General features: G+C 38.3%; 1 protein-coding gene across 9 annotated transcripts in view; it reads right to left on the reverse strand.

The window, feature by feature from the left end:
- Positions 1-23,023, reverse strand: part of MYT1L (myelin transcription factor 1 like) — a 315,746-nt gene that overhangs the window by 209,699 nt on the left and 83,024 nt on the right. For 8 of the 9 annotated variants that reach the window (XM_019282204.3, XM_019282203.3, XM_019282205.3 and 5 more), the window contains exons 2-3: positions 20,066-20,180; positions 8,456-8,586 (exon numbers count right to left, since the gene is read on the reverse strand). In XM_019282204.3, the coding sequence (XP_019137749.1) occupies positions 8,456-8,482 (27 nt within the window). In that variant the 5' untranslated portion in view covers positions 8,483-8,586; positions 20,066-20,180. The remainder of the gene's footprint in view (positions 1-8,455; positions 8,587-20,065; positions 20,181-23,023) is intronic. The other variant, XM_010393362.4, reaches the window with a different exon arrangement.

The raw sequence follows: 23,023 nt of genomic DNA on the forward strand, positions 1-23,023 counted from the left end.
GCCCTCCGAGCAGCAGCGAGGCAGTTCCAGCGCAGGCAGAGCAGCGCGAGCTGCAGTGTTTGGCGGCGGAGCGAGGCGCGGCAGGAGCGGTGCGACCCAGCAGTGCCCGCACGGCCCCGCGCAGCGCGTGGTGGAGTGGAGCCCTGTGAACACCCAACCAAGAGGGGCGACGCGTGGGCGGCTGCTGGCGGCGATGGCGGCGGAGCGGAGCCACACCCAGCTGAAACGCGCGCTGGAGCAGGGTGCGGGGGGGTCGTCGCTCGGGGGCCTGACCGAGACGTGGGTGCGGCCCCAGGCAGCGGCAGTGCAGCTGAGACCAGAGGAGAGGGCACGCAGGGAGCTGAGCAGCGCAGCCCGGACCGGCTCAGCCCAGCCGGCCCGAATGCAACCCTGGGAAGAGCGCGCAGGCACGAGCAGGCCCCGACAGCCCCAGCAGCACTGACAACCCTGGCAATTCCAACACACGAATGACCGAAAGAAAAAGAGAAAGCAAAAACGCAGCGAGACAGAAGACAGCAGCCACTCGAAAAAGGAAAAAATCACCCTAGCTAAGGTTTTAGGAATAGTAAAATGGTATAATGTTAAACAAAATTATGGTTTTATAACAAGATGTGACAACCAGGAAGACATAATCGTTCACAGAACTGCTATTAAAAAGAATAACCCTGAAAAATGCATCCCAGGCTTGGGAGATGGGGAGGTGGTGGAGTTCAAAATTGTGAAAGGACGAAAAGGGTTACAAGCAGCAGAGGTTACTGGGCCTGATGGTGTTTCTGTAAAAGGCAGTATATATGCTAAAAATCGTAGTCATGTTAGACAATGTCTCCATTATGAGCCCCCCCTACAGTCTCCCTTTCCTAATCCCACCTTTCCCTTTTATCCTATATCCTCTTACCCTCAGTGTATTCCCAATTCATTTTCTCACCCATGGTTTCCCTCACAAAACCATGCCTTTGCCAATTGTTTCCCCAAAAATCCCTTTCCAATGCCGAGTGGGGGATGAAGAGGGGGAGGGAAGAAATCAACTATTGTTGTTTAGAGTTCCAACAAGTACAAATAGCAGAAACCCTCTCCTGCCTCAGTTTCCCCACAAAACATGCCCAGAGAGTCTTGTCTCCCTTCTGTCAGCCTTAAGATGCTCCAGAGAACCTGTTTGGACATTTAAAGACTCAGGAGGGTGGCTTGTTTTGTTTTGAAGCTGTTTTTGTTATGTTTATCCAGTTGTTTTCAATGCTAAGTTTTAAATCTCTTTCTGTTAAAAATAAATGGGTGAAATGTTGGGGCCCTCCCCCTGCCATGTGGTCCTGGGAGAGGGGCCCTGAGGGGAGGCATGGGATTTCCCTGTCCCTGCTCAGCCTCGTTCCCCATTGGTTGTTTTGTGTTCCCCTGCACGGGCAAGGACCCTCGGGTCCCGTGATTGAGCAGTTCCTCGGCAGAGCCCCAGCCATGTGGCTGGAGAAATAAACATCTCTCTGAAACATCTATCAAGAATCTGTCCATATATATTTCTTTTCCACGGGTCTCGTTGTTTGATACGCGTGTTGCAGTATCCGTGCTGTAACACATGACCACATCTGATCACTTTTACTCTAAAACAGACAAAAACCTCAATGACAGATGAGGGAACAACACTTAAATCAGAGGAGGACACAGAATATTTTTAAAGAAAAAAGGCTACTAAAGGTCATATACTATAGATGCTAAAAAAGCTAGCAGAGAAATTTTTCCAGGTTTCCAGCATCTTGTGAAGTTTTCTTTTCTCACGCAAGCTAGCTGAAAACAGTGTAAAGGTATATGTAAACCAAGACTTTATCTCACAGGTGCAAACTTGTTATGCACAGTCTTGTTATGGTACACTGAAGAAAATATTTTGAAATGGGTGTCGTAGCATTCAGCCAATCACTCTGAGAGGTGGATGGTCAAGTGACCAATAGCCTTAGCCATTCTTGCAAATCAAGTTATATAAACAAGTTTGTAATTAATTAAATAATCCCATTTTATCCTGGACTTGAATTCTGTCATTCTTCTCGCCATCCCTGCAGACAGCAGCGACAATATACAGTACAGCTAAAAGAGACAGTCCCATAAAATAGAAAAAGAAGAAAGTAACTTGTGGGCTTTTAAAACTTAAAGCAAAATAAATGTCCATTTATTTAACATTCTTGGTTTGCTTTGTAAAAGTTTTATCATTAAATTCATACTGTCCTTATCATTCCCAAATGATTTGGGCATTTTTAAGAAAAAAATGAAATTGAAAGACTTCAAAATTATGTTAGGGGAATTTAACTCTTTAATCTCACTGTGTTTGCATCTCAGTTGTCAGATGCTTTTTGAAATTAAAAGCTTTTCAAAATAAAAGTTTGGAGACTGAATTCATGGCCCTGCTCTTTACCCTTCCTCCCTCTGGTCTTTCTGAAAGCCAGCTGTCTGTCCCAGGGATCAATGTACATATATTTAGACCACAACACAATTAGATTTGTATGTTTCAGCACCTACGTTGAGGTGCTTGGAAACACTTGGCATTTTCTACTACATTACTGGCATAAATGTTGATTTTGGTAAGCTTATTTTTCAGACTCAGAAGCATATTTAATCTTGTGATTAAGAGCAAGCACACCAGGTGAACAGCACAAAAACTTTCAGGATCCTGTTTGCCTGATGGGGAGAGCAACTTTTTGGTGTAAATTTAACATGGCAACATGAATCCAAATTTAAAGCATTGATTAGTAGCTGTCAAAATACAAAAACCCAAAGTAAGGGATCCATCCTTACTTTCAGCCTGTTGTGCAACTATATACAGTAACACCAAGCTAAATTCAGAGATAATAGAAATGATGGATAAACAATATAGCAGTAACACACATTTTTCCATGCTAAGTGCAGCAGAAAGACAAGGATGAAGCCAGAAAATAAAACTCGACAGTGCAATTTAAGACTTATGGACTTCCTGAGATGAGTTTGCCTACTGCAACTTTCCCACCTGTTACTTCAATATCTTATATAAACTGCCCTGTATTCAAACATACTTCAACAATGCACAATTTACTCACTCGTATATATTATTTACCTATAAAAATTATTTTTATCATTATATTGCCAAAGATTTCTACCTAAAAACTACATGGATATTGTGCCAAGTCCTTAGAATGTATTTTGTAATATATGGTGTAGATATTCCCTAACAGAATTTCAACTGATCTCCTGGGATGAGATTAAAACCACAGCTTAGATGTGTTATGAAGAAAGGAACCTGAGACATTTACACACAACCTTGATTGGAGAATCTGAAGAGGCCTGAATGAAAAGTAACATCTGTATTAGTGGCCTGACAGAAAAGATGGGGACTAAGAAAACAAGCGGTAATGAGGGACTAAGAGGGAAGCCTTTTTTTTATAATGCCTGTCTTGAGCTGTTATTATAATATCTGGAGTACAGATGTAAATCTGGGTCAGCAGCACAGACATGTCAACTGCATCTATTGGTGGATAAGACTGTAGAGGTGATGTGTAAAAGGAGAGGAGAGATGGGTCAGAACTAAAAATCCTTAGGATTTTGGCAAAGTTAGATCAGGAAGCTTCAAAGGATGAATGAAAGGATTAGGGGGAAAACAAGACAAGAACGGAGCCAAAGATACAAACTATGATGAGATTTAAAGAGATCAAAACTGACAGTGTGAGAGGAGGAGGAAGAATTGGCTAAGAGAGAATCATTAGGTAGTTTTGTGAGAGTGGTTTCAGCTAACCAGAAGCTCAGAAGCCAATGTGAAGGAGTTTACAATAGCACTGGAAATCACCTACTTTGAACACAACAGAATGTGAATGCACAAACAACAAAAGTGATCATGGAGCAACAGGAAGTGACAGAGAGGTAAATAGAGTCAGGATGGCTTTCTAAGTATTGGGAATGTTAATAAAGACTAATATAGTCTTAAATTATGAACGGAAGCAGCTAGAAAGACATGGTCAAGAGAAAACCAGGAAAAAATGACAGCAAGTGTAAGAGAGGTATGGAAATAGGGTAAAAAGGGATGACTGTGAAAAAAAAGAAGAGTTAGAGAAGAATAGATGAGAAGCATCTGCATCAAAATACCAGTAAACAGTAACATATCTAGTTAGCTGTACAAAAACAATATAAAAAGAATCACAATGAGGGTGGAACAGGGTACACATAAAGACAGAGCCTGTGGAATCTGGAAGCTCCATCCTTGGAGACATTGAAAGCAGTACGAAACTCCAAGCAATCTGATCTACCTTTGAAGCTGGCTCTGCTTTGAGAAAGAGGGTGGATTAGCTGACCTTCAGAGATCTGTTCCAGCCTGAGTTATTCTGTGTGAGAACAACAGAAGAGTGGTGAATAGACTGAAGAGATGGAATAATCATTTCACACTTTGTGTGTGAAGAAATCCTCAGGTTTTTAATGTAGCTGGATGTACAATATGGGCTCTTAGAAGGTACTTTCACATCCGAAAGTGCAGTAAGTATCTAGTGTTATTTCCAGAAGTGTTTATACACAAGCCTCAGCAATGGAGGTGAGCTTGCCCAAACAAGCAGTTTAGCAGTCTGGTCCTTTATAAAATCCTAGTCAGTACTATATATGTCCTAAAGAATGTTAATCACCTTTGAAATCTAACTTCAAGATACCAAGATATGTGGATCCAAACTGGAAACTAAAGGAAACTGATGACAAAACTAGACATAAATAACAATTTAATAGATATATTTCCTAAAAAATTCTCTCTATTCATGCTTCAGTGGTCAATAATTAGTAAGAGAAGTATAAATAGGTTGGAATTCTTTTATCATAGTTGAAAGCAATATATTTCTGGAAATCTCAGCTCTTTCAAGAATAATAGATTTTTTTTTTTTTAATGAATATGAAACATTCCTAAATTAGTGACCACACCCAAATTTCAGAGTCTCTTGCCTCTCTGGAAAAGACTAAATAGGCTAACAATATGGGATCTGGATAAATCCTTCCTCAAGATTAGATTCACTTAATATTTGACATCAGAGACATGTTCAATGGGCCATGTGAGTAGATCAAAATCCCAGACGTTATCAGGGTTTTGGAAGTTTAGAGAAAGGAAGCATGATGACAGTGCCAGGAGTGTGCTGTAACAGAATGTTCGATTTTCCAGGTTACTTTACACTGCCCTTCTTCCAAGGAACGAACAGATGCAGGAGAAGACCTGCACTTCTAAAGACACTTTTGCTGGTAAATCATACTTTACATATGTGTGCTGCCAACCAAAATACATGTTCTGAAGTTTCAATGTCCAACGGCTAAAAGTATAAACCAGAGACCAGATCCCTGACTATGCCAAATAAGACAGTAAGGATCACAACTTCAGTGTAGAATCTTCTGAAACAGCATTCATGCAGTTAAAAGGAATTTAGGGGCTGCTCTAATATTTTCCAGCTGCTCGCAGCCATCACAGCTTGGTCATATACTAAGTAATTATTAACACAAGGTAAATGTAGGAGAAATGGTGATTGGAAGCATATCTGGTTGGAATATAATCTGCTCTTTTTGTAAACTGAAGATTCAAGTTCTTTCAAATTAAACATTAAAAAAACCCCAAAAAACTACCATTTCTAATCTTTAGGAACCACTGGTAGAGTTTTACTGCAAGTTTACAGCAAGTTTTACTGCTGAATATTCAAAAATATGTATTTCTCAGAGGTATCCTGTAAAATAAAAAGGTCTCTAAGTAATAATAACACCAGGAAAACTTAGTGGCACATGATCTTAATCAAACTAGCAAGCATAGGTGTAGCAAAATGCTCTCTTAACACATTCTGTATCAACACAATCAAAGCTGCTTATTTAGGTAACAAAAGGATAATTTTCTGATGTTAATATCTCCTGCCTTTAACAAGTCAAGAATCAGCACGTGACTCCAGCTGAACAAGGAACTTCTCACCAAACCATGGTAAATAAAGAATATTTGCTTTTCAAAGGTTTACCTAAGTACATAGAATCATTTAGGTTAGAAAAGACTATTAAAATCATAAAGCTCAACATTAGCCCAGTACTGCGAAGTCCACCACTAAACCATGTCCCTAAATCCCTCCTCTACACATCTTTTAACTACCTCCTGGGATGCTGACTCAACCACTTCCCTTGGCAGCCAGCTAAGGGAAAGGAGAAATGCATGAAAAATACTTTAGTAGAACACAAGCTTTCTAACTGAGGATAATACTCTCTTAGTATCAATGTGTATTTCATTTCACTTTTTCCAATTTTAGCTTGGTTTGTGCTCAAGTACTTTTATGCATCACTCAAACAGAAACAAAACAGGTAATAATGTTGCACATCATTATGGAGTGCAAACTCAGTTATGATGGACCCCAAGCATCCTAAAACCTCCTCAAGAATTGGAAATAGATTTGTCTTTTACTTTTCAGGAAATGAAAGTAAAGAGCTTTCTGATCTTAGATATGCTTGGCACTGGTAAATAGAGTAGTCACTGAGGGACTACTCACATAATTAAGGTTGTAGAATCAGGCTTGTAATTCTTAATTTTAAAAAATCCCTTTCTGGATTCAGACCAAATAAGCAGAATTTGGCCTGTTTTCTATTAAAAATGTAAAAGTATGAACTCAAACGTTTTCCAGGATAAAAAAGATTCTGTAAAGGAGTATTTCTTTTTAATATTGTGCCATGTGTGAAATTCTGCATTTAACATGAATATTTGTACTAATGTAGTGGGAGGACAGCATTTACTAGCTCCAGGAAAATTCATTACTTTTCTACACTGATCATATTCCTGGTCCACAGCTACATTTTAAGCCATGCTTTGGCAAGAAATACAGCCAGCATGACACTTTGTCCCATTTTCCTCTACTGTACATGAAGTAGATTGATTTTGCATGTCTTCAGTCTACTTAGAGAAAACAGTTTAGTCTTGGTTGATGTTTTTCTGAGGACTCATTTTCTTGACTGCCAGCTCATAGCAGCTGGGATCTACAAAATTTCCAACTGCCTGGAGAAGGAAGGGATTAATGCTGCTTTTCCTTGTTGTCCAGTGTGACTTAGCATGGATAGGCCCTTAGCTCTACAAAACTGTTCTGAGTTACCTCTACAAAATGCTGGCCTGTTAGTCAATACTTAAGACCAGTGTGAATTGGGAACTGCCCTATGTGCTTAAAGCTGAGTGAAGTGGTCGTGGCTGTCGAGGCTGTCATTGATCTGGGCTTTACACACTTTTTGTCTTAACCCTTCATAGGAAAATCAGTGAATTTTGACAGCACGTAAACCTACATCATTATCCTTTCTGTGAGCTGAAATCTGGCCATGCTTTTTAAGCAAGTTTTGCAGCAAGAAAAGAGACTCAACTCACTTCCACAAAGGTTGAATTCTGTTGTTAGAACAACTCCTTCCCAGAAGACAGACAGGTCTTCTCGTAGTAAACTTAACTTGGCAATAATTTTAGAACATCTCAGCATAGACAGCGATGGAGTATGTCCCTAAATACACACACCTGAGCAACAAAGCAGTGAGGACACAGTTGTATCAACAGAGCTCGCATTTGCCTTGGGCTACCCCAACTATGAAGACAAACAGGACATCGTAAAGCATGATGAGTACAGGATGGTCAGTGCCGAGCTCAGTTCCTCTGTGTTACAGCTAAGCTCTTCCTAGCTCCACAAATAATTCCGCTTGAGTTGCCATTCAGATCAAAGAACTACTTCACACAACTCAGAGACTCCTGTTGTGAAAACAGATGTATATTTTTTCTTCTCCATAGACTAGTTATCTATTTGCACTATATTTGACTGTGACTTCATTCATCTTGTCATTAGTACATGCACTCTCAGTGTCTCCCGCCTTCATGCAGCCCAGAAGACCCTTTACAGTGACTTGGGGCAGACAGTTCAAAGAGAGAAGCTACTGCATGTAATGCACAAATGTAAAGTATAAAGAGAAGATAGAGGGAATTCTGGAGGAACAGCAGCAATGCTGAAATATGAGCAGTAGTAAGGAGCTGTGAGAAGCTCAAAGGTAATATAACACATGAAAGCATAAACATTACTTAAGAGGAGAAGAAGATAATAAAACAGTGAGGAGAACTGTGCAAACAAAGGTTTTGAAAAATTCAGTTGTCTTAGGTTTAAAACCTCCCAACCCATCAATGATAGTTCTCATATGAGACATACCATCAGTATTACAGTACTTATACAAGCTATAATACTATACTAGGTTGAGTATAATTATTTTTTTCCTTCTTTCTATGGTATCTGTGAAGCAACTATTTTAATATCTGTGAGACAGTGCTATTCCCATTTTATTGATAAGGAACTGTGTCACAGAGAGACAAGAGCAGACAGATGTGAGCAAGGCAGGGAACTGAGAACAAATCTCCCATAATTATTCTAATCAATCTAACCATCATTATCGTCTTGCCCCAAATCCAATATCCTTGCCCTCATTTAAAATATTTCCCACAGATTACCTTATGAAGTTTAGGCTGTTCTGGCATCTATTTTTCCCCTGGCTTTTATTGATCTTCCAAGTTTCTTGCCAGGAAAAGAACAAGGCATCAAGATGAGAAAGCAAAGTGCAATGGAGTAAAAGAGCCAGAAACTGTGGAAGAAGCAGAGGGCAGTCTTGAGAGGCTTCCAAGATACTGTGCATTTTGAAAGCGTGGAAATGAAATACAATAATTAAACAATGCAAAGTGAGTTTTTTCCAGTGCTACCTTGTTTCCTTTCACATGGGTTACCACATTTCACATGAAGATATTAGCTCAGTCCCTCTCAGACCTGGTTAGAAATTACAGAAATATTTCAGAAGTTATGCAAAGCTTTACAACTTATGAAGGTCAGACATAAATGCACCATTGTCTGGTATTTTAAACTTAAGATAAAATAATGAGTAGGCCTTCTTCATCTAGAGTGATTCAAGAGTATGCAGCCTATGTTAAGCAAGATATGACATTACATAAACCAGTGATCCCCTCTACATTCAAATCTTATATGAGTGTGCAATAAGTAAACTGAATAGTATCTGGCACTGTACAATTCCCACAACTTGATATTGCAGCATTTTTCTGCATAGGCTCTGTCCAAGTTAATACATAACATTAACATTCTTCTGAGTGGTGAAGAGATTAACCTGCCCAGTTGTTACTGGGATGTGTCGAGAGGGGCATCCGTAACTCAAATAACTGGTAGGTTTAATTTCTGAATAGGCTGAATTCTGGGGTTGTACCCATGCAACATCCCAGAAGTCTGGTTTCATCTAGCAGAAACTATCTGGATTCAAGACTAATGATCAGATAAAGTATGACCACCAATGGAGAAAAAAACGCAGAAATGCCTAAGTAGAAGCAGACATGATATGGATCCAACAGGAATAGAAAGGTTTGCCTGGAGTAGCATCAGGTCTTGAGTATCAGTCATGGGTGCATTGCTTCTGTCTCCTATACTTAGATTTAAGTCCAAATTTTGAGCAAAGAAATGAAGCTCATGCAAGGTTGTCCTAGAGTGAGCAGAGGCTCTGCTCTCAAATTTACAATGTCATTTACAAATGTGAAGAGAGTTCTATCAGTTCCCGACTGCACAAAGGAAAATGAAGCAGCAGACAGGAAAAACAGGGGAAGAGCCAACATTTCATAGCAGTATTTGGAACAGGAGTGCAAAGAAACAAATGATAGATGGTTGGAGGTACAGAAACTGAAAACACAGCTTGACAATGGAATTCTGGCTGAAGAGCCAGTGGGAATGAGAAAGATGTACACAAGCCTGGGGATCCAGCCCTGGAGGAATGAGGGATGAAGACATACAGACTGTATGAAGGTACTCAGGACAGGAGGTAAAGAACAAGTACCTAGACTATGCTTATGGTGAAAAAAAAGAACATGGAACAAGAAGCCAGTGGGGCAGTGATAAATAGAACTGTTGTCCTTAGGACACAGAACTGGATTACACTCAAGGGTTTTAACAGATAGTGAAGAGGGGTAGGAAAGGTCACTGAGAACTGAGTAGAGAAGCAATAATGACTGAAAACGCCTTATGGGTCTTCTGGAAATCAAATTTCAGTTTCTCATGATTCCTGTGCCATCAGTAAATATCTGTGTAGTCTGATGGTGGTGAAAATAGGTGTCTCACATCTTACTCCTTCAGCAGTAGTTTTTTGCAGAATATTATTCCATGCAACTTGTTTAATAAAAAAATGGTACAACATGGTGTGGAGGATTTTAAGATTCCAACCATCTCAGAATTCAGACAGGGGTTGAGACATTCTCTGAAGTTTCTAGTTTTAAATGCTAAGTGAGTACTCATTATCTTTCCCTCTGTCTCTCTATTTCTGTCTCTCGTTCTCACACAGACACATTTTCAAAATAAGTTTTTTAACATGACCAGATCCAGAACAAAGGTGCCAAAAGTGCCAGGTTGCCTATACAACCAAATTTTCCCTCATCTTGTGAATGGGCATGGAGACTAATGGCATGACTCATATCTATCATTTCCAGAACACACCTGCCTTATACAGTGCACAACATGGCCTTGCTGCAAGGATGAATCAGAACTGTGTACTGAAGATGGCTCATCTGGTAAAGAATTTTGAAAAAATGCACTAAAAAATGGGACTACAACAAGAACAAGAATAGTTAAAGTAATTGGATGTCAGTCTAGAAAGCAGGATTCTATCTTTTCTTGACATAAAATTTCCATTACAGTAATTCAAACCAGCTTTTCCACAGGTGGTCACTGAAAGTATACTCTTCATTTTCCACGTGACTCACTGAGATGAGGCATTTGAATTTGCAGAAGAGATGAATGTTCAGACATAGCTGGAGACCGGAAGACCTGAGCTGGAAAACTTCCATGTGACAGTAATGAGTCAAGGCTTTTGGACCTCAGCAGCTCAGGATGGTCCTGTAGATTAGTGGCACCTTTTAAACACAGTATTCTGGGTCATGGTTCCCCAGCCATAAAGTGGAAATCATACTGTCTTCCAATCTCAGAGGCCTACAGCAGTGCTAATTTAATGTTTTCTCATCACTTAGGCACTATAGTGATCCTAGGAAAATCCCAACAGGAAATTAATAGTAATTACTAACTATGTCTCCAGAGCAGGGCTTAAATATTCTGTTGTAAACAAGGTGTGAGGCCACCTTGTTTACAACAGAATATTTAAGGACTCTGAACAATGTCATGGAAACAAAATATGGAACAGCTGCTCATTAAGTGACTATCTTATATTCTGTGAATGGGATGAGGAAAAGATTTTGTAAGAAAAAACAATATGTGATCATGTAATTAAAGAAGTCTTCACAATGCATATGCATGGAGGAGATTAAATTAACTTGCCTTAACAAAGTTAATTCTGGTGCATATTGGCTTTAGAGTGTTTGGACTCCTTAATGTAGATTTTACACACACAATACGAAATAACTGAAGATCGTGCTGAGATCTGATTAAAGGACATATATTAGCCATCTGTATTTTATTCACCCAGTTCAAAACAGAATTTACTTTCAACTATTCGAAATGCAATGCTGGAATGAGTTATAACAACTGGAATATAGGAGTGACTATTTCATTACCAATTATTCCTATTTTCTACAGAAAGTTTGGATTTTAGCCAAAAACTTCCTTTAGCATCATAAATGGCAGAAGAAGCAGGTTAGAGACCATCTTCTATGTAATACGCTACAGCACAGTAGTTCCTGCAGCCTACCATTGTCACTTAAATTAATTAAAGTACATTAATTCATGACAAAATTTATGAATGATTCTCACAAGAGTACATTCAACTTCCATTAACTTCAAGAGATGTGGAGCCAACACATGGCTATTTTTATCAGTCCTGCTCAAATACATACAAGTGTAAGCCAAATCAAACCCTTGCCTCCATTTTTTCATATGGATGTGACTTTCTCTTCGTCAAAACCACAGGCTCCTTGTGTACATATGGGTAGATATAGATGTATCTGTATATCTATCTGACCAATTAAGTGGCTTTCATTTGAAATATTCTGTCCTCTAAGAATGACTGTGTCTCTTACACCAGCATATTTAATCAAAGATCATATTTTGTAGTATGAGTTCATTCTTTACTTTCTCTTGGACTCAAAGATATTGATGCCTTAGGTTTTAACTTCTATGTTTTTCAAATCCTGTACTGTCTAGTGTAATTTCTGAAGCTTCTTGTAGCCTGTTAACTACTGTTCTCTCATGATAGTTAGACATAACAAGCCTCTCCAAGCTTGCTCTCCTAGGACACCCTGATTGTCCTAGGCCCAAAATGTGTAAACTAGCACCTTAAGAAGGGGGGTAAACTTGGGGTAGTTACATCATTAGCTGGGGTTGTAATTGGAGAATTAATCCTGACATGCAAATGGACCAAACTTTAAAAAGTGTGAAGAACTCATGGCTCAGGGTCTATCTTGGGTGCAGCCTTTTAACTTCCAGGGTGTACCTTGAAAGCCCTTCAAATAAATACCTACCTTTATTCCCTTATTCTTGTCTAGTCTGTGATTTTAGGCGGCTATCTCAGGCATCAATATGACACATCACATTCATAATATATAGCTACATATTTAATGTATTATTTATACATATTATTTAAGCTAGAACCTAAGTTTTAAAGATGCTTCCTGGTTTTGTTTCTGTGTGTACTGCCTGGCTTACCAGAGCTAAGTTATGTGTCTTGATGATGAATAGACAGACCGCATAGAAGATTTCACTTTTCTAATCTGTTATATAAAGAACACAGAGCCAGCTCAGTGGGTACTTCAGAATGTATACCGTACACATTTGTAAACCTCAGAAGGTTAATTTCCTGCCACTCCTGTGTCATTTAACATACCTTACCTCTTAAATTTTAGATTCCTTAGCTTTGCATTCATAAACAAATTTTAAGACAAAGTGCTTGTTACCATCAAAACAGTTTTTCACCCTGAAAATTTTAGCACATGGGCACTTCTTTGGGTGCCTACAAACTACAGCAATCATAATTCCAGTCCTAATTGTCAAACTATTGCAATCATAATTCCTCTGTCTCAGCTCTAGACCTCGTTGGTCCCTCAGGACGGGGAGAAGAGGGGCAGGAACCATTCTCTTCTCTTTGGTGACCAGTAACAGGACTCAAGGGAATGGCATGGAGCTGTGACAGGGGAGGTTTAGGTTGGATATTCTCAAAAGGTTCTGGAACACTGAAACAAGCACTGGAACAGGCTCCCCAGAGAAGTGGTCACAGCACCAAGCCTGAGAGAGCTCAAGAATTTGGACAATGCTCTCAGGCACATGGTGTGACTCTTGGGATGGTCCTGAATTAGACTTCCATGATCCTTGTGGGTTGCTATCAAACCAGAATACACTGATTCAATGATAATTACTATCCCTTATCTTTTAGAAACTTTTAGATATCTGACACAGTATACAATCAGCAGCAGATATGGAAAGGTCTACAGTACCAGAAGGATTTCAAAATTAAATACAATATTTAAAATGCAAATAAAATTTCTCAGCTGCATTTTGGATCCTTTTCACCCCTGACTCCATATCAATATCAGATATATATTTTATTGCATTGATCTTATTCTCCATACCAAGCAGAGAGTATTGACTATTTCAGCACCTCTCACAATTTCACACAGCATTTTGCAAGTTCAAGTTCATTTAGTACAGTCCTGGTATTGCTGTCTTTAAAGTTAAATGAAATTGCTTGATTTGGATCTTATTTGATCTATAGCAAATAGTTTTCAGGTTGATCAAACAAGCATGTTCCATAGCTATGAGTCTACTTTTACCTTTAACAGTAAGGTCATGGATTCATAGGAAGACTTGGCTTGGAAAGGACCTTAAAGATCATTTCATTCCTAACCCCGTGCCATAGGCAGGGTTGCCACCCACCAGACCAGGTTACTCAGAGCCTCATTCAACCTGGCCTTGAACATCTCCAGGGATGGGGCATCCATCGCTACTCCGAGCAACCTGGTCAGCAATACAGTGACTTTACATAAAGTAATTTAACACCACTTGCACTTGAAGATAAAGTGATTTTAGAACACTAGAACTTACAAAGAAATTTTTGTTTTTGTTTACGCATTTGAAATTACCATAAATGAGGACACCTTAATACTATGACCCTGAAAGACACAGGAAACAAGGTAGATCGTTAATCAATATTTGCGTGTGATTCAACTTAATTTCATGTTTTTGTCTGTGGAATACATTGTAATTCTGCTCCCACTTCCTTTTGAAAACCATGCCACCTATTTAAGTAGCAAAATACAGGTTTTGGCCAAAGTGCCTCACTACCTGAACACAGCTGATCTGTTTCAAGGCAAAAACTGGAACACTGGTCTTCTAGTCTTAAGTTTCTTGCTTAATCTCAGACAGTTCTACGTACTCTATTTCTGAAGCCTGAGGGGTTTTTGTTTTTATATACTGAAGTACTTTTGAGATTATTTTTGGCATCTTTACAGTGGGTCATGAAACAGCATGTTTTGGCACCTGCTTGCCTCACTAGCAATCTGCTTACTCCAGGCTGTCATCCTTGTGCTACTCCTGGGTATGCATCTGACAAAAGTCTTGCAGGTTTGCTTGGATCTGGAGTTTTGCAAACAATGGGAGAAGAGCAGCATATGAAAAAGCTTCATTGGTGTTTAGGTGACTATTTATTTGTTGATTTTGTATTTTAAATATATAATAAATAATGTTGTTCATTCTTTAATATTCCATTTTATTGATTATGGTTGATACATCAAGCAAACACAACCAAAATGAAATGAAGATCCTTTCAGCAAAACTCATTTGTTAGCACTTGAAAATATTCACTGTGGAGACTTTCAGGTATATTTGCACTAACAACCTCATCTACTGGGGCATTTGGTGAAACTCTGGCACAAACAGTTATGATTATAATGGAGGAACGATTTAAATTAGTCTACTACCCTAAATTAAATGCATAGCTTCTCTTTCTCCTTGAAGAGATTTCTGAATGAGAAAAAAGTATCTGGTGCTGAAATGGCCCACAAGAACTAACCAAAACCATGGCAAAACCACGTACATACAGATTATTAGCAGAGACTAGTAAAAAAATTATGCCACCGTGGAACCAGTGGAATCACTGATGATATACGTATACAAATTACCTATTCAAAAAATTTAGTCTATCCAATCAACACACCTTAAAAATAAGTTAGGAGAAGGAGGGGTGTAATAATTTTTTTTTAATTTATCACCTCATGGCTACGACTATGAACATGCACCCCAGTGCAGTGAAACCACAAGTTCTAAAGAAAAGCATGCTTCCTGAAGAGTAGGATTTTTTTCCTCTTGACTCTGAACTCTGACTTAGTTCCTATAGACATAAAGTTCATTTCACTTAACTTCAGATATTTGCAATATATGCATCAACATCTAAGCTGATCCCTAGGTTTCCTTTATTCTCTCTAGTAAGGCATGTGCTATTGTACAGTCTGATTCATCTGACCTACTTAGATGTCTACCTTCCAAGGAGATGAATCATGCCCTAAAAGTGTCTATTTCTCTCCACTGACTGTAAAGGCAGCCTAGCCAAAGATAATTTCGATAGAAAAGACATTACATTAGGACAGATAAATTTCACCCCAGAAGCTATGAAAGGAGTAAAACAGGAGTGAATGCTATTTTCAGCAATATTTAACTTCTGTATGATTTTGAAATAGAAATCCATCCACAAGGTCATGTGGGGACAATACTACTGAGAGCTGCTGAGCAGCACAGACTGGTCTCTCCCAAACCACAGGGGAGAGACTCCCTCATGAAATGTGCAAGGTGACCATGAAATGCTAGTATCTACTCCCTCTACACCTTCCCAAAAATGTATTCAGAAGAGAGTGCACTGCTTTCTTTAAATGTTGTTTGCAATAACATTTATACAGAGTCAAAAACTGTACTTGTATTTGTACACAGAAAGGACTGCTGAACTTAGAAGAATATGCTCATAGCTTTGTCCCCCTGCCACATTTTTAAAAACTCTTTTTAAAACAGTTTCTTCCTAGCTTTGATTGGCTAGGAAATGAATACCTTCTCTTGGCTTTAGCTACTTACTGCATAAGAATCTTTATAGTTTTTATCACATTCCTTTCCTTGACATCTTCAGTGCACCGAAGATGAATGAAGTGCAGTACAAATGCACTTCAGCATCTCTTCTGTCTCAGTATGTGAAAGTCTTTTTTTTGTATGTAGACTTGTTAATAAAAGCTTTATTTCTACTGTATAAGAAGCATAGGTCTGACCTAACTAAACCATGACCCAAACCCTACTTGATCAACAGAGTCTTTCTCTGAACTTCACTTGGCTTTCAAATTAGTCTTCTGCCTTCCTTGGCTTGAAAAGGAATACTTCAGTTAGAGCTATACATAGTCATTCATCTGCAGTGGAAGAAGGCAAAATCTGCCTATGGGTGCTAAGATTTCTTCTGCCCACCAAAAATTAGTACCTCGTATTCTTAAGGACAAATGAATCATTTAAGATGACATAACAAAGCTAAAAATCAGTAGCTAGAAACTAATCAAAATAAAGCTACATGATAACCCTTCCTCAGAAAATGTTAAAATAGGAGAAAATAAGGGATTCAACATTAAGAAGATGTAATTATCTACCAAAATTATTTTTTACCTCTTCTAATCAAATTACTCCAATACTTCTAAATGTTTGCTGCAAAACCAATCAGCTCTATCATCATCAGATTTCTCTTAAAAACATTTTTACTTATGTGGTGTAGTCCCCTTGATCTGGGATTGAGATTTATACACATAGCTGTGAGTGCAGTGAAGAGAGACAATGATCTTTCTTAGGGGGTTTAATTTGATTTTATAACCCAACCAATTTTCAGGATGATTTAGGGATTAGATATGCTGGCAGGCTGAGCTATGTATCCAGTAAAACACAAGAATTTTTTTTTTCTAATTCTTACTGGTGATATGCCCCTGCCCCGGCATTTTTACCTTTAATGTCACGTGTTCTCTTTGGCGTGCTAGCATCAGCAGCAGCCCATGATCAATCACAGTGTGCTGGGCCATGCAATAAAACAGCCATGCCTGCTCACAGGAGCAGAGATGCTGCCTAGAAACCACAATTTAAAGATCCTACTGCCTCACTTTTGAAACCATTTCAGTCTGGAAAGAGACAAAGAAAAAGAAGTACAATTTTATGTGATGATTCCTACTACTTACATTTATAGTGACAATTTATAAACTGCAAATTTAGCAACATGTGACACTTTGATTGATGAATTTTGCTTTTTCAGAAGGTTGTACTAGGAAGACTTACACTACCAAGAGCTAACATGAACTCGTCACCATGACAGTATCTTTGTAATATTCCACCTGAACTAACATCAGGCATTACTTTGCTTTGTGCATCTCTGCCATTCCATCAATACCCTCACATAAAACGAGTATGGCAGAGAAGTATACAGAACTCACTTCAGATAATGATGGGAGTGAGGATTTCTGACTACTCAATTATTTAAGAGGGGTAACTAAGATGCCAGAAACAAGGAAGAACACATGATTCTGCCTCAACAGCAGAGGAAGTACGGCCACAATCCCTGATCCTTAGGTCTTGCTGAATCTTGGTCAATACTTAGCTAAGTACCTTGGAGAAAATTTGTGGCACAGGCAAAACCTGAACTCATCTTTCCCAACTCTAAGCTAATTCTCTAATTAATGGGCCAGACTTTTTTCATTCCCTGAGGCACCATAGAACAAGCCAAAATAACATAAAGCTGGCTAAGAAAAAATGTTGCATACCAGATATTCCTACATTGCCTAACTAAGGTTGCTTTACTATGTTTTTTCACTACCACAAGGCAAACTGAATATAGAAGCAAGTATAAAATCCCTAATCTGTGATACTGTCCTCTACAGGTCTGCATGCTGTAAAGGACCAGAACATCCCTTCAAGATGTAAAGTAACTATAATAAAAATGCTCAAGATGCTGCACCTTTCATTGTGTACATAATTTATTACAAGATGAAGCTAAATATAAGGCCCAGAATGATGTTTCTGTGTGTTATCAGCTGAAGTGAGCAATCTTCATAAAGACCATTCACACAGAAAAGTGAGTTTACATGGGCTTTTCCAGAATTAGTTTCTAAATTTCAAACTGACTTAATCATCTACAGTATGTACAACTGTTTGTATGTCAGCCATGTCAGGTCTCTGGAATGTCAAGACAGTCATTAACAAAAACGTGTGGCCCTGATAATCTCTGCAGATAAAAAAATCAAGCTTTAGATACATTTTATCTAAAAGAAAACGGCGAAAAGAAAATGGGAAAAATCACATCACCAAGTTTTAAGATTAGGCCCTTTCAGCACTGCAAGAGTCAATATCTGAAATTCTGTTTGCAAAATACCAAATGTAAGAAGGTAAATATTTCAATTTAGACTCTGGCGCTGCTGGTAACTTCTTATGAGTTTTCTCTCTCTTTGTGCTGGGGCAGGACTGATTTATTTTTTCACTCCTAAGCTCATGTTGCTTAATCGTCTTGTTTTGTAGAAGACTCTACAACAGAAAGATCCTTTCAGGAATCCATTTAAATTCCTCATGTACATTCCCTCACATCTCAAACTTCAAAACTATTTTCTTTAGCAGCCTACCAGAAAGCACTACACAGATTCCTCACGATCCCAACTACAGCACAAGAAGTTCTATGAGCTCAACCTGAGCTGAGAATCCATTCATTCATGCATTGCATATTTTCATCCCACCTTCACATATTCTTTTACTACCTTCTTCTTACACTTCCATTTCAAATTACTACTCCTTTCCACTGTGACATACTGTGTCTCATCAACTCCTTGAAGTACATTGGCAAAACATAAATCAGAGGTAAATTTTCTTCTATATCTAATCCAAATTTTCCCTATAATAAGTTAATTACTGTCTAATGCAATTAACTGATTCATCCTTCATCTTATTTTAGTATAGAATTTCTGAGTTTAACTACATTTATAACTACTGTCCATCAACATCAAAGGAACCAAGTCAATAGACCAATATAATGTATATATGTCTCTATCTTATAAATTATTCAGGTTTCAACTGAACTTCTTGAGTTTCCTTTGAAGAGTGGGACCTATGATTATTAGCAGAATTTACTCTACTAATAAAATAAAAGTATTTTGGTGTTCTTTTGGGTGAACATAGGGGATATGCAGGAAAATCATAGCACAGTTGTGTCCTGTGATATTAGCTCATAAAGGTCTGTGATGTCCCTCAACAGCTGCTCAGCATGGAATCTGATACCAGCCTTCTGAATTTCTGGGCAATGTATAGATTTTCCAAATAAAAATTCAGCAGAAAAAAAATGATTCAAGAAAAAATCCCTGTGATGAACACCAAGGGAATGCCATCTATTCTCTCCATATTCCATATACATGGAATGCAAATATATCCAGCATTTTAAACAAGTTTGCAAGCAATGCTTAAGAAAAATGCATTCCTCAATACTAAAATGGGTTTTATCATTACGAGCCTCTGAATTCAGTTCATCCACTTCATTTTGTACACTTACACACTCAATTTATACACTCATTTGTTTTTTATGCCAGCATATGAGAACTACTCTGATTTCCTGGAGACAGTAGGATGACAATAGGGAAATTCACACTTTATGAACAAATATATGTAGAGTGAAAGAAATATCAAGTTTTCCAACCTATCCATCCTGCACATCTGACTCTACTGTTACTGTTTAATGAAATAAAATTTCCTATTTATTTACAATTAATTAGCACTACCTTTTTGATTTCACAGTAAAAAGAATTCTAGTGCATCCAGGTCCAAAAGGATTCAGGCACTCGTTCCTGTTCTTTGTAACTTCAGCAGCAAGAATAATATATGCATCATCTAATTTAACTGCAAATGACTCTTTTAGCATGAATTGTCTGTTTAAAGATAATGCACAGCAGAACCTTAACTGCATCCCAGAAGTCATGCAGCACCAGGCAGATATGATCACAGTGGTTACCAGGGGTAGCAAATGGGAAAAGCACTACAGGAAATGAACTCTTGTCAATAATCTCAAGAGAGTGCTATATTTAGGTCAATTGTACCTGAAATCGTTTGGTGGGGTAATTGCTCTTTGGTACAGACTCTGCTCTCTGAGCCTGTCAGAGTGCTTGTACGTCCTCTGGATTGGATTCACCAATTTTCTTCCAGACTCATTTTCTAAAAAATAAAAACAAACAAACAAAAAAAAACTTTAATGAAGGATAGCAAGCTTACCAGGACACAGAAAATCACTCACATGTTATTTTAGATTTTAAAAATATGCTTTCAATGAATGCATTTAATACAAACACATGCTTCAATATCCAACTGATTGCCTCAATTTTCTAGAATAGAAATTTACTCAATTATTCAGATTTTTAATTTGGCCCTCCAAAGACTTCCCAGATCTACTGAATATGTAAGGTGATTTAGAGCGCTTTTGCTGATCAGTTAATAGTCAATGCAAAATCAGAATTGTTCTTAGATCCTATAATGCATCCCAGTGCAACATTATTCTGACTTTAATTCAGGTTGAGCCCTCATCTGATAATAGGGCTTACTGTTTAATAATTTAAGATGGTTCATTTACGTATACTAAGGAATGTGATAAACTCAGTTTTAGGAATCCAATCTAATGAGACACATACTGACCTTTTACATCAGTTAGCTGGATTAATACAGATAGCAGAAAACAGCACCTAGTCATTCTGTCTTATGATTTCTTAGAAGAAATATTTTGCTTTGATAGCACAAAGTCTCCAGCAGAACTATTCCTTCTTCACATTAAAGAGTCAGTACTAACCAGATGAATTTTCAACTAAGGAAAAGCCTTCTTTATCAGCTATTCAGCATGCATTTACCTTCTACAGACAGAGACAGCATCATATCTGTAGTCATTGCTCAGTGCTTGTTGTTAGCATCTACTGTAATTAAAGAAAATGTCATGATGCAACTATACTGCTGAAGAATACACATGTACTTTTTATTTTAAAAAAAAATTACAAAGGGAATAAGATACACTATTGAAAGCTACAGTAGGTGCATCAGTTATTTTAGCTATTGTTTCTTGTGAAGAACTTCAAATTCAAAGATACTCATTAAACTGAGTAGATGGCAATAGCAGACAAAGTGTTAATGGGGCAGCAGTGGAGTGTGTCAGGAAAATGAAGGGACCCTGAGGGGCTCACCATGCTGTTTATGCTCAGCTAAATTCACCAGCATTACCATAAATCCTCTAAAAGATACTGTACTCAGTTCCTTATTTGCTACTTTTCAGGCAAGGAAATATTCTGTAAGATTGGAAAACGGTATTATTTTCTATTAAACAAACTTTTCATGTAAATACACTACATATTTACATGCAATTACTATTACTTATTTTTTTACAATTTTATAAAAACAAAGAGAGGGTCTTTTAATCTTCAAAATAATGTGTGAATTTATGTGAAAATTTCCGAAATCATACACAGGAACAGAGCCTTTAAACAAAAGAATCATCATTTCTCTCATAAAATTATTTTATAATTTAAAGACAGAGTTTCAATATTAATTTCTCACATGCATAATTCAACTGGCTAAAATAAAATTATGCATAAACCAAATAACTCTTCATGAGAGTTCAAATGTCTTGATTTCTAGTTAGGTTGTTTTTTTTTTTATTTTAAGGTGGCATTCTGAGGGAGTAAATTAATCTTAGGAAATATATATAAACCATTCATACCAAAAATTTCCTCGTTAAAAAGAAGCATGTTATATACGGTTCTGCATGCATCCTTATGGTGACCTTACTGTGCCTCTGATCTTAGAACAAAACTTTTCCTACATAAGGATAGGTAGATTTATTGTTAAGGAGGAAGAGGCTGTAACACGCTGTGTAACTTCAATTACACACACAGCTTCAGGTAAGAAATCATTATCTACAGAAGAAAGGTCCTAGCAAAACTGTGAAAGGCTTCATGGATTCTCCTCCTCCAGCAGTGTTGGGGGGTGCCTTGCGATCGCCCACGCGGGACCGGCGCCGCGGGGCCGGGCTGCAGCACCACGGACAGCGGCCGCCGATGGCCGCAGCAGCGACACGCACCGCGCGCGCTCTCCAGGTCCGCGCTGCTCAACTTAAGACATGTCCAAAGATCAGAGTAATGGGTGAGCTTTTTTCCAGTCTTCTCCCAATGCCACCTTGTTGAGGCGTACCTACGACTTTTAATTCTTGGAAACAATGAGAAATAACAGATCTAAAAATGAATTGGTTTTTGAAACACGTCAAGACAAACCTTGGGCTCTGACAATGCTGGCTTCCACTATGTGCTCTTGACCTTCTACTTCAAAGTCAAAGATCTGATATCCAATAGCAGTCACGTGTTTTCGGGGAATACTGTTTTGCATATACAAATCTCCACATGGGGAATACCTATTTAGAGACCTGCCTTAATACCAAATGCTTGGCAAATGAGCACACAGTCATAGATGACTTGCTTGCCACTGAGAATACCGAAAAATAAAGCCCCCACAGTTATCCATTCATACACTACTAATGATAATGCTTTGTTTCAGGAACCCAAAAAAACATTGTTACCCTTGTAGAAGTAGAAATAAGGTACTTGCAAGAGGCTGAAGTATAGATTCTCCTTACTGTTTAGGACCTAAGCAAAGCACATTTGAAAGACAGATTAAATGTCATGGGCTCTCAGATGCCCTAAGCGATGCACTTTGCAAGTGAATGGCAAAAACACCTGGAACGGATCCTTTATCCTTATAAGCAGTGGATACTTTAGTAGCAGACAAGAAAATTCTCATAAAAAGGTTACATTCTGACTGATGCTGAGAACCAGCAATTCCCAGAAAGGTCATGAAGAGCCGCCAGTTCTTATTATCCCTGAAGGTACAGAAAAAACCTGAATCACTAAAATAAAATCACAAGGAAGTGTCTCTCATGCAATACTGCCTGCTTTTAACAGGTTGTGTACTTCCTCTAGTGTATTTCAACAGCGGTGGTGACTTGAGTTACTTCTGGCAATAATTTG

The sequence above is a fragment of the Corvus cornix genome, chromosome 3 (genome assembly GCF_000738735.6).
Source record: "Corvus cornix cornix isolate S_Up_H32 chromosome 3, ASM73873v5, whole genome shotgun sequence".
NCBI lineage: Eukaryota > Metazoa > Chordata > Aves > Passeriformes > Corvidae > Corvus > Corvus cornix.